Here is a 17547-nt window from a genome sequence, read left to right on the forward strand (position 1 = left end):
CTATTTTGTCTGATATGAGAATTGCTACTCCAGCTTTCTTTTGGTTTCCATTTGCATGGAATATCTTGTTCCATCCCATTACTTTCAGTCTGTATGTGTCTCTAGGTCTGAAGTGGGTCTCTTGTAGACAGCAAATATATGGGTCTTGTTTTTTGTATCCATTCAGCCAGTCTCTGTCTTTTGGTGGGAGCATTTAATCCATTTACAATTAAGGTAATTATCGATGTGTGTTCCTATTCCCATTTTCTTAATTGTTTTGGGTTTGTTATTGTAGGTCTTTTCCTTCTCTTGTGTTTCTTGCCTAGAGAAGTTCCTTTAGCAGTTTTTGTAAAGCTGGTTTGGTGGTGCTGAACTGTCTCAGCTTTTGCTTGTCTGTAAAGGTTTTAATTTCTCCATCAAATCTGAATGAGATCCTTGCTGGGTAGAGTAATCTTGGTTGCAGGTTTTTCTCCTTCATCACTTTAAATATGTCCTGCCAGTCCCTTCTGGCTTGCAGAGTTTCTGCTGAAAGATCAGCTGTTAACCTTATGGGGATTCCCTTGTGTGTTATTTGTTGTTTTTCCATTGCTGCTTTTATTATGTTTTCTTTGTATTTAATTTTTGACAGTTTGATTAATATGTGTCTTGGTGTGTTTCACCTTGGATTTATCCTGTATGGGACTCTCTGTGCTTCCTGGACTTGATTAACTATTTCCTTTCCCATATTAGGGAAGTTTTCAACTATAATCTCTTCAAATATTTTCTCAGTCCCTTTCTTTTTCTCTTCTTCTTCTGGAACCCCTATAATTCGAATGTTGGTGCATTTAATGTTGTCCCAGAGGTCTCTGAGACTGTCCTCAGTTCTTTTCATTCTTTTTTTTTTTTTTCTTTATTCTGCTCTGCAGTAATTATTTCCACTATGTTATCTTCCAGGTCACTTATCCGTTCTTCTGCCTCAGTTATTCTGCTATTGATCCCATCTAGAGTATTTTTAATTTCATTTATTGTGTTGTTCATCATTGCTTGTTTCATCTTTAGTTCTTCTAGGTCCTTGTTAAATGTTTCTTACATTTTCTCTATTCTATTTCCAAGATTTTTGGATCATCTTTACTATCATTATTCTGAATTCTTTTTCAGGTAGACTGCCTATTTCCTCTTCATTTGTTAGGTCTGGTGGGTTTTCGTCTTGCTCCTTCATCTGCTGTGTGTCTTTCTGTCTTCTCATTTTGCTTATCTTACTGTGTTTCGGGTCTCCTTTTTGCAGGCTGCATGTTCGTAGTTCCCGTTGTTTTTGGTGTCTGTCCCCAGTGGTTGAAGTTGGTTCAGTGGGTTATGTACGCTTCCTGGTGGAGGGGACTAGTGCCTGTGTTCTGGTGGATGAGGCTGGATCTTGTCTTTCTGGTGGGGAAGTCCACGTCTGGTGATGTGTTTTGGGGTGTCTGTGGACTTATTATGATTTTAGGCAGCCTCTCTGCTAATGCATGGGGTTGTGTTCCTGTCTTGCTAGTTGTTTGGCATAGGGTGTCCAGCACTGTAGCTTGCTGGTCGTTGCGTGAAGCTGGGTGCTAGTGTTGAGATTGAGATCTCTGGGAGATTTTCGCCATTTGATATTATGTGGAGCTGGGAGGTCTCTTGTTGACCAGTGTCCTGAAGTTGTGTCTCCCACCTCAGAGGCACAGCACTGACTCCTGGCTGCAGCACCAAGAGCCTTTCATCCACATGGCTCAGAATAAAAGGGAGAAAAAGTAGAAAGAAAATAAGAAAGAAAGAAAGAGGATCTAATAAAATAAAATAAGATAAAATAAAAAAACTTATTAAAATAAAAAGTAATTATTAAGAAAAAAATTTTTTTAAAGGAAAAAGAAAAACAGATGGATAGAACCCTAGGACAAATGGTGGAAGCAAAGCTATACAGGCAAAATCTCACACAGAAGCATATACATACACACCCAGAAAAAGAGGAAAAGGGGAAAAAATAATAAATCTTGCTCTCAAAGTCCACCTCCTCAATTTGGTATGATTCGTTGTCTATTCAGGTATTAACAGATGCAGGGTACATCAAGTTGATTGTGGAACTTTAATCCGCTGCTTCTGAGGCTGCTGGGAGAGATTTCCCTTTCTCTTCTTTGTTTGCACAGTTCCCGGGGCTCAGCTTTCGATTTGGCCCTGCCGCTGCGTGTAGGTTGGCGCAGGGCATCTGTTTTTCGCTCAGACATGACGGGATTAAAGGAGCAGCTGCTTCGGGGGCTCTGGCTCACTCAGGCCGGGGGGCGGGGGAGGGGTGCGGATGCGGCGCCAGCCTGCGGCGGCAGAGGCCAGCAGGACGTTGCACCAGCCTGAGGCGCGCTGTGCGTTCTCCCGGGGAAGTTGTCACTGGATCCCGGGACCCTGGCGGTGGCGGTCTGCACAGGCTCCCGGGAAGGGAGGTGTGGATAGTGACCTGTGCTCGCACACAGGCTTGTTGGTGGCGGCAGCAGCAGCCTTAGCGTCTCATGCCCGTCTTTGGGGTCCACGCTGTTAGCCGCGGCTCGCGCCCATCTCTGGAGCTCCGTTAAGCAGCGCTCTTAATCCCCTCTCCTCGCGCACCAGGAAACAAAGAGGGAAGAAAGTCTCTTGCCTCTTCGGCAGGTCCAAACTTTTCCCCGGACTCCCTCCCGGCTAGCCGTGGTGCACTAACCCCCTGCAGGCTGTGTTCATGCTGTGAACCCCAGTGCTCTCCCTGCTCTCCGACTGAAGCCAGAGCCTCAGCTCCCAGCCCCGCCTGCCCCGGCCGGTGAGCAGACAAGCCTCTCGGGCTGGTTCGTGCCGGTTGGCACCGATCCGCTGTGTGGGAATCTCTCCGCTTTGCTCACCTCTTTGCCCTCGCACCCCTGTTGCTGTGCTCTCCTCCATGGCTCCAAAGCTTAGCCCCCTCCGCCACCCACAGTCTCCGCCCGCGAAGGGGCTTCCTAGTGTGTGGAAACCTCTCCTCCTTCACAGCTCCCTCCCACTGGTGCAGGTCCCGTCTCTATTCTTTTGTCTCTGTTTTTCCTTTTTCCCTACCCATGTACGTGGGCAGTTTCTTGCCTTTTGGGAGGTCTGAGATCTTCTGCCAGCATTCAGTAGGTGTTCTGTAGGAGTTGTTCCACGTGTAGATGTATTTCTGGTATATCTGTGGGGAGGAAGGTGATCTCCGTGTCTTACTCTTCCACTATCTTCCCCCTCTCCTAAGTACGTATTTAATTAAGAGTTTCTTCTACAACTCTAGGTGACTTCATGAATAACTTTGAATGATTTGAAAATATATTTATGTAATAAAATCTTTAATCGAATAAACTATTCAAAATTTGCTTTATACATTACTCTTCCCTTTAAACGTTCTATATATAGTTTCAAAAATTTATGTATACTTGTATTTCTAATTGCGGTAGAAATGACCAGAGCTGATGTGAACTGGATGCAGCTTGAACAAATGTGCAGCTCTTATATATTTTATTTCATTTAATAACTGAAGAGAGATATAGTGTAGTAAGCTTTTACTGTGTTGACTGCTCTCCAAGCAGTAAAACTTCAGTGGACTTTCAAATCCACTCTCTTTCACTCTGTTTGACTGATTATTTCCACTTTAATTGTTGCAGTGGGGTCAGATGAACTGGATAGCTACATGTATCAGACAGTGGGTCATCACGCCATTGATTTGTATGCAGAAGCAATGGCTCTTCCCCTCTATCGCCGCACCATAAGAGGAAAGAGCATGGATACAGGACGAGTGTACACCAAATGTGAAGGTGATGAGGTTGAAGATCTTTATGAGCTTTTGAAACTTGTTAAGGTATGCAGTGACTAATTACCTTTACTGAATTTAGTGTGTAATTCAGTAAATTACATTTACTGAATTATTTAGTAATAAATAATTTACAACTGCTAGTAGCCCAACTGTCCTTTGAAAGGATATTTTGTCTTTTTGGTTAGAAAACTATTACTATGCGTTTATATTACATAGTATTTAAAAACAGAACTTTTGGTGTAGTCTGGCACCCATAACTATCAAATGATATTTAATTAAGTTCTCCTTAGGATTTTGGAGCTGATGACCTTTCAGTCATGTTTTTAGCAAGTACTTTTTGAATGCCTACTATGTGCTTGTTATATATAGTTCTAGGCACTGAGAATAGGGCAATGAACAGATCAAACTAAGTCCTGTTTTGTTGGAGCTTACTTTCCAGTAGAAGGAGTCAGACAATAAGCAAACAAATTATATGCTTGGTGGTGAAGAGTTCTATGAAGAAGTATGAAGCAGAGTCAAGGTGATCACGAGTGATGGCAGGGTGTGGTTAAGCAAGACCTTTCTGATATGGTGAAATTTAAATAGACCTAAAGAAAGGGAGAGACTGAGCCTTACTTTAAGTTAGTAAGAGGTATGAATTAAATACTTAAGTCCCTATATATAAGAGTTTGGCAGTCAATGTGCATTCATTATTAATTTCTCTAGACAGAAAATTTAGGAGAGAAAGTATGGGACTCATATATCTAGTAAGTACTATACTTAGTAAATGTTAATTAATAGAGATCCTTTTATATTAAGCAGTTATCTTTTATCTTTTCATTCTCATTGATAGTCAGTTACTTAAAAAAGAAACTGGTAGGGAAAACACTTAGAATTGTTACATAATTTACTGTCTAGTTATGGATGGCATAAGAAGTAGATACTTTTCAAAGGAAATCACAGGGACCTGATTTCTTCCCTCTGGGGATGTACATGCTAATAACAACTATTTTGATTATCAAACAAAGGGGAAGGCATAAAAGAAGTTTTCACTTCTTCCCATGTGCACAACTAAAACCTTGACAGCATTCACTTTGAGGTGTGAAATACTGAGCGCAAATTCTGCATTTTCAAAATTTCTTTCTCAGGGTACAGAGAAACTGTGTATTAAGTTTTTAGCATAAACCAATATTATAGAATGGTGGGACTCAACACTAGAGGTAATTGGATTGCTTAAAAATCCCTGGTAACTGATAACTTTGGAGAAACTACATGATAATAACAGGCTTCCGAGAAAGGGGAAGATAATAAATTACTAATCAATTTAATTAAAAATGGGCTGATTAGTAGTAATTAAGAAGAAATTTCCCTTTCAATCCATGCTGTCTTTGGAGAAATGGATGCTTTGCCATTATCTTTATAGTAACCGTCAGTTATGACATAAATTAATGCTAATGTTAAATCTTGACAACTTCTGCTTTGGAAGTTCCTACATGATAATTATAACTATAGCTGAAAGAGATGTTATCAGGTTGTCAGGGACTAAATAGTTCCTTCTTTTCCTGTGCAAAAATATTAATTTTACTATAGGATATTTTAAGGACATAAATATTGGAAATATATTGCTTTTATGGAAGAGATTGTATAACCAGGCTTTTATAGTTAAATCCATTTATAAAACACGGTGCAAAGATTCCAATAGAGGTCTTACATATTCTAATGAATAATTGAATAATTATGGAAAAAACGAATTGAGAGGAGCTATAATTCTTCAAGTTAGACTTCACTTGTTCTAAGGAAAAGATGGAATTGCATTTTTTTAATCCTTTGAATATTAATGAAGAATTGAAAGCATTTAGATTCATTTTCATTTTAAGCATTCATTTATAACAGGTTGCAGTTTTGTGACTTTCATATGTATGTCAGTCTTTTGTTTTTGTAAAACTCTTTTTCCCCCCCAAATATTAGAGCTAATTTTTGAGTAGGAGGTACTTGTTTTTGCAAAGAGTTTAATTGACTAATTGCTGAAAATAAGTAGAAAGACTTGGAAGAATTTACAGAATTAAAAGTTTCCTAACTATTTTCTAGGAGTCATGAAAACTAATAGAAATACAATAAGCCTTTATGTCTCATAGATTGTCAGGTAATTATGACAGGTATATATATGTATATATTTATATCAAGCTGTTTTCAAAATATCTGGTTATGATATAGCTAGTCTTTTATTCTTTAGAATTTCTTTAATATTAAAATGTCATTTTGGTTCTCATCTGGATTAGTTTGATATATAGATAACTTGTATTATTTCCTGAAAATATAGTAATTTTCAAATTGTGTGGGTGTTTTCCTTTTAATTCACATAAAGCAATGAAAGAGTTACTGAAGGATACATCTAAACATCATATCTCTATGGAGAATATGTTTAGGGATCATGTATTCTTTCTTTCTCCACCTGTTGGGAGCCACTTCTTACTGGATCTCATATCGCCCTCTTTCTTGGTTTATTCCCTAATTTCAGTGGAATCCATCATTAAGAGACTTCCTTAGAGAAATTACTTTCAAATCCTTGGATTTTGAAAATGTTCTTATTCTGCCCTCATATTTGATTGATAAATTGGTTGAATTTAATATTTTAGAATGAAGGTTATTTTTCCTCAAATCATTGAAGGCATTGCTCCATTGTCCCCTAGCATTTTGCCAGTGAGAAGTTTGATGCTAATATGATATTTGTTCCTTTTTAGCTGACTGTTTTTTAAAATTAATTAATTTATTTTTGTCTGCGTTGTGTCTTCGTTGCTGCACACAGGTTTTCTTTAGTTGCGTCGAGCAAGGGCTACTCTTCATTGTGGTACGCGGGCTTCTCATTGTGGTGGCTTCTCCTGTTGCAGAGCACAGGCTCTAGGCATGCGGGCTTCAGTAGTTGTGGCACGGGGGCTCAGTAGTTGTGGCGCACGGGCTCAGTTGCTCTGCGGCACGTGAGTTCTTCCCGGACCAGAACTCGAACCTGTGTCCCCTGCATTGGCAGGTGGATTCTTAACCACTGCACCACCAGGGAAGCCCCAGCTGACTTGTTTTTCTTCTCTGTTATCTTTTATGATTGTGTCTTTATGTTTGACATGCTGAAATGTCATAACAGTGCACTGGAAATTGAAGGTTGTTTCCCCTGTATCCCTTCTGCAACTTCCTATTGAGTAGCAGCATATCTCTGTCGTCTTTCTCTTAATGATGGTTTAGGGTGGCATTAATGCAGGTGAAAGCCAGTCACAACATGGCATTCTGGCTGTAGCCATTAGGTCAGGGATGGTTTTGTTAACCTGCATTGTACCAAATAGAATGAAGCCTAAGATGATGGATTGTTGGCAGAAGATAAGGTATTTCTCCTGTGCAGAGGGATGTGTGGATATGAGACCTAGAACTGTTGTGGCTTTTTTTGGGGGGTGGCAGGGAAGAGAATATGCTGTCAAATATGACACACAAAACATGGCAGAGTCAATAGAATTGCAGTGTGAGGATGGCTCTGCAAAATGCTCTTCCATTATTTGTTTGATGATTTACCCCCCTTTGACTTTCTTTATTCCCTTTTGCTGGTACCCTCACTGGTCAGACTTTAAATCTCCCAGATTGAATTTTCATGTCTCTTGTCTTTTTTCACATACTTTCCATCTCTGTATCTTTTTGTTGTACATTCTGTGAGGTTTCCACTTTAAATGACCTGCTTTCTTGTTGAAATTTTCTTTTTATTTTAGCAGTCATATTTTCAGTAGCCAAGAACTTGTTTATTGTTTGTTCCTTTTTTAATAACAATCTGTTTTTTCTTCTATAGATATAACGTCCCTACATCCATTTTAAAATACAGATTAGAGATTTAAACATTATCTTTCATTCCCTAAAATATTCATGTTTTCTTTGGGTTTTTTTCCTCATGTTTCTTTCTCTTTCATGTTGTAGGCTTTTCTCAAATGTCTCGGTTACTTGTTCATATCTAAGCATAAGGCAAGAGGAAAGCTGACTGTGAACGCTTTTGACATTAGAGTTTTTCCAGCCTCACATTTCATCCTTGTTATACCTAGAGTTCAGAATAATGTGGCCTCATTTGGTTCCTTTCTTGGCTTTCTTCTCTTCCATACAAACAGTAGGTTACAGCTTCCTCTGTTGATTCATCAGTTGTCGTTCCTTATTCTTCTGCTTTCTGACGCAAGAAAACTAAATGAAATTCCCTTTCCATTGGTGTCTCCCCCGTTTTCTTTGTTTTTTGGAGATTATAACTTTGTTTTCATTTTAATGGAATCTCTTGATCCAGAAATATGTCTTAATTTCATTACAATGGAATTCATTTAATATTCTTCCCTAAGTTGAGTATTCAATTTCAGTCTTCCTCTTCTAATCTTTGGTACTTTTCTTCTTTCATGTTCCTTTTTGCATTAGGCATTTTATCTTGGTATTGATGATGTTAGGTTACCTAGTGGACACTTGTAATTTGAATACAACAATAAGTGAATAATGATCTTTTTTCTTTTTTAGATAGAATATTTACTATTGATAGACAGGCTTGTGAAAAACTTATTTTTTAAAACTGGATATTAATTTAAAATTTTTAGAAAACATCAATTGCTACTTTACTCTTTGTATTGGTCAGAACTCTTTTGATTATAAGGAGCAGAAAGTAATGTTCAAGCTAGTTTAAATAAAAAGAGAATTTACTGACAATGACCTAAAGATAAGTTTAGCTTCAAGTAGATTAGAAACAGGATACAAACTATGCGACCAACCCGCCTGCTGGGCTGTTTTTATCTCTTGCCTTTCTTTTCTTTTGATTCTATTCTCAGTCTGGACCCTTGTAGTTAGAAGATGGTTCACAGTTACATTTTCCTACCTAGTAGGAAAAGCTCTAATCTTAAATAGCTAGAGGGAAAATCCACTTATGTTTCATTGTCACTCAGTGGCCTGACATGTATCATCCATGAACGCGTTGTTGTTGGGAGAAAATGATTTCATTTGATTGGACAGGCCTAGATCCTGTGCCATTCGTGGAGCAAGAGACTGAGTCGTGATTGCTATAACCACATCTACTGTGGATCTGTGGGAAGAACAGAACCCACTGTTGGAAGGGTAGGTCTCCAAATATAAAGCAGGCTGTGGCCGGTAGAAGGCTGAACTGTGGCAGAGGGTAAAGAGTAACAAGTTTCCTGAGAATAAATAGGTTCCAACTGCTTACAAACTTGAGAACCATTCTAAATGGTTCTTTCGAGATCTTCCTTTTCTCCCCACCCCTCCCCCCTTCTTTTCTTTCCTCCCTCCCTGTCTTCCTTCCTTCCTTCTTGGCTTCTTTCAAAAATAGTTGACCACTGGAGCTACAACAGTAAGCTTATACTCTAGGACCTATATATTCAGTTGCTCATGATTTCTCCCCTCAATATCCTGTAGACATGGTAAACTCAACAAGTTCAAAACTTATTCATTATCTTTCTGCACAAACTTGCTCCCTTTTCTGTATTTCCCTCTTAGTTGAAAACATCGTCATTTACCCCATCACCTAAGTCTAACCTGGGACCTCACTACCAGACTTCCACTTTCTCTCAGTTGCCTCCCACCCCAACCATAACCATTTGATCTACAAGACCTTTTGATATTACTTCTATGCCTTCGGAAGTTGACCCTTTGACTTCATTCCCACTGTAAATGGTTTCTTTATCTATACTGTGCAAGTCTTCTAACTGGCCCACTTGCCTTCAATATTGCCTTGTGCACCCTCCAGCCTTGCTACCACATTGTCATCAGCTGATCTGCATACATACTTAAATAACCCACCCTTAAGATAAAGTCCAAACACATTAGCCTGGCAAAAAAAGACTCTTTAGGAAGAGGCCCTTGCAAGCCTACCTGTCTAATCCTGATCCTGCCATTCCCACACAAGCTTCTGGGTTTGAGTTATAATGAACTAATTAGGTTTCCAGGAGATTGCTTTTTCATATCTGAGTCTTTGCCTATGCTTTTCTACGCCTTTATCTGTTTGTTCTCCTGAAGAATCTCTTGTTGCTTCATACCCTTCTATGGAATAGGCTCTAATTCACCTTCCTGTCTCTTCCTTGGCAGCTTGTCCATACCTCTACTGTGCTTCTTAGGATTTTATCAATACTAGGATTGTTTTTATGATTGTCTCTTGCTAGACTGTGAGGCCCTCAAAGACAATCTCAGTACTCTTCATTTTTATATCTCTAGTGTCCAGCTATGTTCCTGGCATATGGATGACTTTTAAAGGATAGTTGAACAAATTAGTCCAAAATTTAACAAATTATTTTTATATAATAATTTATCTAATGCAGGGGAGCCACAACATTGTTTAAAAATATGATGTAAAACCATTGGCAAATTCATTTTATTTTTGTTTTTTTCATTTAGAAGCTTAAATAGAAGTGAAAATTTTTTTCATCATAGTGAAACTTTTCAAAATAGGGTGTCCTATCAGATTTGGCAGTGTCACCACTAAGTGTACCAAGAATAATTTCCAGCTGCAGAATGTTTTATAAAAATGCTAAGCAGACACTTTTTCAAGTTATTTTTCGTATATATACCTTAGAAAACCTGCTTATTATGGTGGAAAATTACTTTGTGGATCTCTTTTCACTTTGAATCTCAGGGAAAAACCCTAGATAATTGGGTGGCTTGAGGCAAATCCAAAGGGTTTAGAGCAGGAGGCACATATAAGGTGGCCTTAAGATTTTCAGGAAGAACCCATAGAGCTAATTAAACAGGCCCATAGTCCTGTACAGATTGCTTCTGGCTCTTCAACATTGCACAGCTTGCCTCAAGTCCTGTTGGTTCCCAAGATTTTGGACATTAAGCCTAGTCCCTTGGCACAAGAAATGCTTTGCTAGTATTGATTCTGGACTCCAAATAGGAAAACTCTGAATTAGCACAGGCCAGTGTCATTTTGACTCCCAGGTGTGGCTTTATTGAGGCTGTGCCATCTCTGGCCCTTTTAATGGTAAAGTCAACTATGCATGAGAAAGTACATGATGGATGATCTGTCTGGAAATAAAATGTTGGATCATACTCATCAATTATTACAGTTTGTAAACTTATCACAGGTCTAGAGTCTTCATCTATAGATTTCCCCTAAAGCCTGGAAAACGTGACTCCTTCATTCTAGCAAAACTATCATTCTGTCTCCTCAACTTTGAACTTTCTCCACTTAGTATCAATGAATGTGTGTGTATATTACACATGCACTTATATACTCTTTCTTTTTATCTTTTGCCTGATTCATTGCCTCTCTATAAATTTACCAACTGACTAATTTTTATGTCCTTGTATTCCTTTCTTCTACGAATTATAGATTTCTTTCTATCTTATCATCTACTCTATATATTTTAAAGTATGTTGGGTATGTTTGTCTTGTCTTTCAAATTTCTTGCTTTTATGCTTTTCAACCTCTGATGTTTGTGTCCTATTAACTTTTTGGACTATGCTACTATTTATTTTTTAAGAAACCTTTTGTTAATGTCTACTTCTGGAGTTGTGTTGTCTAAGATGCTACATGTATGTTTCTGTCCTACAGTCTATTATTTCATTTCTAGACCTGTTGTTTACCATGTCTTTGTTATGTTCTCTATTAAATGACTGAGAACACATTACAAAGATTTATAAGTATAAATTACTTTATTCCTATATTGTTATCTTTACATTTTTTGTTACATAGGACTTTATTGGTGGTCACACAATAATATGATAGGTCTTGAACTGAACTTTTTATGTCAACTTTCCCTTTTAAGTAAGGAATGTCTTCATTCAGCAAGTTTGTAGTGCCTTAATCATAAAGTAGCCATAAAATCAATGATAATATCAATAAATATTTAGAGCTTATCTTTTTTATTGGTAAGAAATGATTTAATAGGGGCTTGTTCTGTGACATGTGAAAAAATTGAGTGAATTAAAGGGATGTGTTAGTTGACCTTGACTTTTCCTGTTAACTTTAACCTATACTACTACCATTTAGAGACTTTTATGTCTTTCATTTTGCAAACATTAATTGGATGCTTATAATGTACCACTACTGTAGAGTAAAGAAATGTACAAGATATAGTCTCTGCCTTCACAGAGCCTAATGAGGTAAGACACATACACAAAGAAACTAATATAATGTAGAGTTGCCATTAGAGTGTGCATTTAATAGGCTTGGGGATTCAGAGGAGAAAAAAGTCCCGTGTTGGGGAATCAGGAGAGGTTTTACAGGGGAAGTTACATTTGATATCCTTAAAGGTTGTTTCAATTTTGACAAAGGCAGGCATGGAAAATGACCAAGAGAATGTTGCAAATTTAGGGCATAGTTTAGCCACAGTCATGGAAGCAGGAAATCATGAGATATATTAGGCTAGAGCCTAGCTCTTGGCTAGAGCTCAAGAGTTCAAGGAGTAGTGGGAAATAAGTCTGAAAAGGTAGGTTGAAGCCACAAAAAAGACTGTCTTAAATTTTAGACCAAGTTCAGGCAGTGAAGAGTCCCTAAGGCGGTATTTTCCAAACTCAGTTTAGTGGTCACATTTTTTTCCTTTAAATGAAAGAGGCTAGAATAAAATAGAAAACATCAAAATGAAGTGTATGTAGTAAGATTAATTATTATTTTGGGAAACATGCACGCGCGTGTGTGTGCATGCTAGGCTGTTAACATTACATGTATATATGTGTTTCTTACTGTTAAACAAATTGTCACGGTCAAACAAGTTTGAAAACCACTACCTTGAAGGATTTTGCAAAAGAAATGACATAGAATTATATGGTTGAAGGTCATTAGCGTGAACCACTAATAATGTAAGAAATGGATTAGGGAAATGGAATTCTGGAGATGAGGAGTTCAAATTGAAAACTGAGATACTCGGCTAGCTGAAAGGTTCTGAGGACCTGAACTGGGGGAGTACCAGTGGGAAAGTTGAAGAGGACATTGAAGAGGTGGGTTAATAGGGCTTGATGGTAATATTTAAATAAAAAGTGACAAGGAGTCTGTGTAAGTTACCTTGTAAACTGACAGTTCCATGGCTAATCTACTCAGCTTTCACTGGGCACTGTTGATAATGAAATGAATTACAATAGCTATCTATTACAAATATTGTGATCCTCAATTTTGCAGCACCCTATCTTTGTCATCTCTTTAATCTGGTATAGGATGGTATAGAAGGTGCTTCATATCAATCTGGGTTCATTTAATCAAGATTAACTCTTAATAAATGTTTGTCTTGATGGTCCTTTTACATTTTCTTCATAGGGTTGTATGTAGTACACGTCAGCTAAAATAGTCCATCATATTTCTTGACTCTAAATAAAAGCACCTACAGGGAAGTACAATGTATGATATTAATGCTTTTAACATAATAGTCATACATGTAGGTGGGATTCAAATTACCATGGTCTTTCTCCACTCTCTCACACTCTATAACGTATCCTGCAAACTCCTGCCAGGTTAGTCTTTCTAGAGTGTAGATCCAGTCACGTTTGTCTCCTCATCAAAAACCTTTGCTGTTTACCATTGACCCCCTAGGTGCTCTGCAATATGACTTCATCTTATCTTTCATATTTTCCCAGTATTCCCCCACATAGAACCTGTGTTCCACCTGCACTAGACTATTGTCAGAACTCATTCTTCCCCATATAGTCCTTGTCTTTCCTGCTGAGTGCTATGTTTTATTCAGTTTCCTGAATAAATTCAGGAATTTCCTCTCCAATTCCTTCTTTAACATGGCATCTCCTTCTTGATGTCGTCCTTGATATGCCCCCACTGAATGTAATATCTTCCTCTCTGGACCTTTCATGTAACATTGTATTTCTCTTATAGTACTTAATTTATCTTGATATCCAGAGCTACTGGCTCTGTTTTGTTGTGTAATTTGTTTTTGTTGTGGGTTTTTGTTTAAAGGTTATAATTACTTCAAGGGGCAAGGATTGTATTTCATTCTTTTTTATTTCTTACGGACTATACAGGCATTGTGTTCAACTGTTCTCCTCTGGAATTCAGTTTTTCCATCTGTAAAATTTGGATATATCTTCCTTTTATCCTTTTTATCTGTTTTGAGAATAAATGAGAAAATATATGAGAGCCTCTTTAAGTTTCTAGAAAAAAAGATGCTGTATAAGTTAGTTTTTTTTTAAAGCCTGTCAACTTCATGTCAGTCTCAGATTTTCTTTCTCCTTTATTCCCTAGCTTCCAAAATAATCCAGTACAGCTAAATAAAGTCAATTTTTTCATCGCATACAAATTTCCATTAGTATATTAATATTAAGTAGTAGCTGCAAGTTGGCATGGAGATGAGTGTAATTCCTCTTGACTTTATTAGTACATTAATGCAGAGAAGAAAAAGAATGGTAATCGTTCAAATTGTGAAAGAGGTTTTAATGGGGGCAAATTTATATTATATATTGGATTGAATTTATTCTACTACATTTGTTGCCTTAATTTTTGGCCCTCTGAGTCTTTTTTAGACTCTTTCAGCCAGATAGTTCAACCTTCCAAGAGATGTGTGGAAATAATGTTTTCTGTCTAGTTTCCTATATGAGTAAACTGAGGCATGGATTGTTTCAAAAGAAGATAAGTGAACCCAAAGATGACAAAGGTTCTTATTAATAGATGCTTTTTTTTCCATTAAAAATTATTTTGGCATGTTCTTTTAGGATTAAACTATGCTTATTTTTAAAATCAAAGCAGTATATTTGCTATTAACTCATTTGTAAAAAGCCTTAAGCAAGGACTTTCATGGAGGGTTAATGAACTAAATATAGAGAATTTTGACTTTTGAAATAGTATGTAAAGAATTAACAGATTTAAAAAATGGCCTTTAGAATGTCCAGAGGCAGTAAAATGGGACAATTATGTGCACTCCTGTATGTAAGAGCAATTTACCTTTCAATGCCAGCAGAATTTTCCTACCCTTATTCATAGAATCTATGGTGCTGAGGCATGTGGTCACTTTGTGTACTTGCACAGAGTAGGTGCTGAATGAGCAGTTGTTAAATTAGACTTACTAATCTGAGTCTATCTAACCTTCACAAAATTTAGCTAATATTGATCCCTGTGGATTTCTATAAAAATAGAGACAAATCAGAAGAGGCAGAACTATTTATCAGACATTTATTTTCCCTTCCTTGTGCAAAATACTTTGCTGCCTACTATAAGATTAGTTCTAGAGCCATTGACGTGGTCTGTGGTCTCTCTTAAAACCAGTTCCCTTGTGAATTCTTTCCTACATACTAATTTTGCAAGGTGGTGAGGAGAGGAGGAAGAATCATCATCACTTTGTACATAACCCGTGGTCTTCCCTTTTGAGCCTTTCACAATTTCCCTCCTCTAATGATTTTTATTGGTTTCACAGTCATTTTTGTGACTTCTTAACCCTCACGCAAGTTGTACTGATTTTGAGTGGTCATATAACCTGGGCTTGATCACAGAAAGCTAGTAAGAATCAGGCTAGTGGACTTCAGTGCAAGATAACTTGATACTTTAAGACATGATTTCTTAATTTAGAGGGGAGAGGTGTTTTTGAACCCTGAAATTTTGTGCAAATTTTTTGTGAATGTAAATTTTTCTGGGGAGAGGTCCAAATTTTTATCATAGACTCACAGTGATCTGTTCTTTTCAAAAGTTTAAGAACTACTATTTTAACCATCAATTTCAGAAAGCCTTGTAGCCTAGGGGTACACATGACTACTCAGGTTAGGAATCTATTGTCCACTGAGCTATTTGCTATGAGATCAGAGGGAGCTTCTGTGGCTTCCAAAGAGTGAAGAGGAAAGTACTATGGAGGTAGCATCTGAGAGCAGATGGGGATGTCAGGCATTTCTCAAGAAAAATATTAAGATCTCAAAAATAATAGAGTGAAAAGTAGCATCTTATAATTTCAGGTAGGAAATGATGACCAGAGAAGGGCCAACAGGCTTGGACCTTGTGTGTGTTCTGGATGGTCCTTAATAAGCCTTTGGATTTTATGTTCTAAGAGAAAAGGATAGGGATACAAAAAGCAGTGTTCCTGATTTTCTCAAATGTAGCTTTCTCTTTTTGAATTTCTGTTGTGTTTAGTTACTCTTTTGGGTTGTTATTACATTATGCCTCGTTTTACATCATTATTTGCATATGTATTATATCTTCCTTGTCAGTTTATAGCCTCTTGAAGGCACAACTTTGTGTTTTTCAACTTTGGATACTCTGCAGTGTTCATCATGGTGCCTTGTCCATAAGAGGTGTGCAGAATTTGTCATTGTGTATTTGCCCTAGGGATGCTGTTGAAGATTTTCACCATATTACATGTTCAACTTTATAACGATCCAAAGGTGAAATTTCTCTCAGGACTTAGTCTTTATAGTGGTTTGCCTTACTATAACTATTAAGACGGTTTTTATTGTATGAACACTAAATCACACAACTCATTTTAGTTTCCTCTTTATATTGATTGTTAGAAAGCCCAGAGCCATGTGATTTTTTTTCAATTATTTTTGTCTTATTGTAATTATAGTTGCTATTGTTCATGTAGCACTACCTGCCAGGCACTGTTCTAATCTCTACACATTATATTCTAATTTATCCTTACCTCAACCCTGGTTTATTATCCCTGTGTTACAGATATGTCATTGAGGTACAGAGGTTAAGTAACTTGTCCAAGGTTACACAGCTAGAAAGTAGAACATGTACTTTTAATCACTGTGTTCTGCTGTCTCCCAGCATTACATATGTGTTAATTCATGCAGATATTACCATATAACAATACATATATAATACATATATAGACTAATAAGGCATGTGTGAATTAGCAGTGAGACAGAGGGGCAGGTATGTGGTTTGATAAGGGGAGGTGGTGTTACTATGTCTTGGATTAAAATGATCTATCATCTGCGATCTCATCTCATTTCAAAGCTCTCAGAATAGTTTTAGATTATTGCTACTCAGAGTATGGTCTAGGGACTGGTGCTAGTCCAAGAAGTGTTTGCTGTTGGCGCAAGGTCAGCTATTTATAGAAATTGAAGATAAGTATTTAGAAACTTTTATAGTAATTTGAGAGTAATTTTATATTTGTTGAATCTAATAATAAAAATTTGGCCTTGTGGTTTTTATTTTTTTAATTTTTTCTTTTGTAATTCATTTTAATTGTATTTTACAAAAGTGTTGGTCTTTGTAGGTTTGGAAATCTTTTTTAAAAAAGTGGTCCTTAACTGTTTTTGAGAAGCACTGGTTTAGGTAACAGCTTTTCAAGTTTTTAGGCTGTTTGAAAAAGAAAAGACATGATCTGTAGCTTGAAATTACATTCTAATCTAAACCTGGTTCTGAAGATGAATTAGGAATTGGTATATTTGGCTGCATTGTCAGTTTCTTGATTCTATGAGAAAAGGCCCTAAATTGAATGGACTTTTTAGGGAAGGAGGGCAGTTTTCATTTTTTTTCTTATATTTAGTACTTTTCTCAAGAAAGACACATTTTATTGATTACTTGATCCAGGATAATAGCATGAGGAACTTGTCTATCATTTATAGTTACAGCCTCCTTCCTTGACTTATCAAAGTAGCTAATAAGGTACTTCAAAGTTTTTTGTATTCAAATTTTTTCCTGGAATAACGGAAAAGCAAAAAGATAACAACAGCAACAGAACATTGCTGATGATGCCACCTTGGTGTGATAGCTTCTGCATTTATGGAAAGCAAAGATAGCTTCATTGAAATAATATTTGCAAAACCAGTTCAGTTTTTATTTTTTTGAATTTTATTCTATTTTTATACAGCAGGTTCTTACTAGTTATCTGTTAAACCAGTTCAGTTTTTAATTTTTCTTTTTCTTTTTAGGTGGGTTGGGAAGT

The 17547-nt window shown here is 37.1% G+C and overlaps 1 protein-coding gene and 1 pseudogene across 12 annotated transcripts in view; both read left to right on the top strand.

Moving 5' to 3' along the window:
- DPH6 (diphthamine biosynthesis 6) overlaps positions 1-17547 on the top strand; it is a 443901-nt gene that overhangs the window by 12845 nt on the left and 413509 nt on the right. For all 12 annotated transcript variants that reach the window (XR_007475334.1, XR_007475333.1, XR_007475329.1 and 9 more), the window contains exon 3: positions 3597-3790. Coding sequence is in view for 4 of the 12 variants with exons in the window: in XM_049705488.1 (XP_049561445.1) it covers positions 3597-3790 (194 nt within the window). In the remaining 8 variants the exon portion in view is untranslated. The remainder of the gene's footprint in view (positions 1-3596; positions 3791-17547) is intronic.
- LOC125963399 (40S ribosomal protein SA-like) overlaps positions 3655-17547 on the top strand; it is a 55866-nt pseudogene continuing 41973 nt past the window's right edge.

The sequence above is a fragment of the Orcinus orca genome, chromosome 2 (assembly GCF_937001465.1).
Source record: "Orcinus orca chromosome 2, mOrcOrc1.1, whole genome shotgun sequence".
Taxonomy (NCBI): Eukaryota; Metazoa; Chordata; class Mammalia; order Artiodactyla; family Delphinidae; genus Orcinus; species Orcinus orca.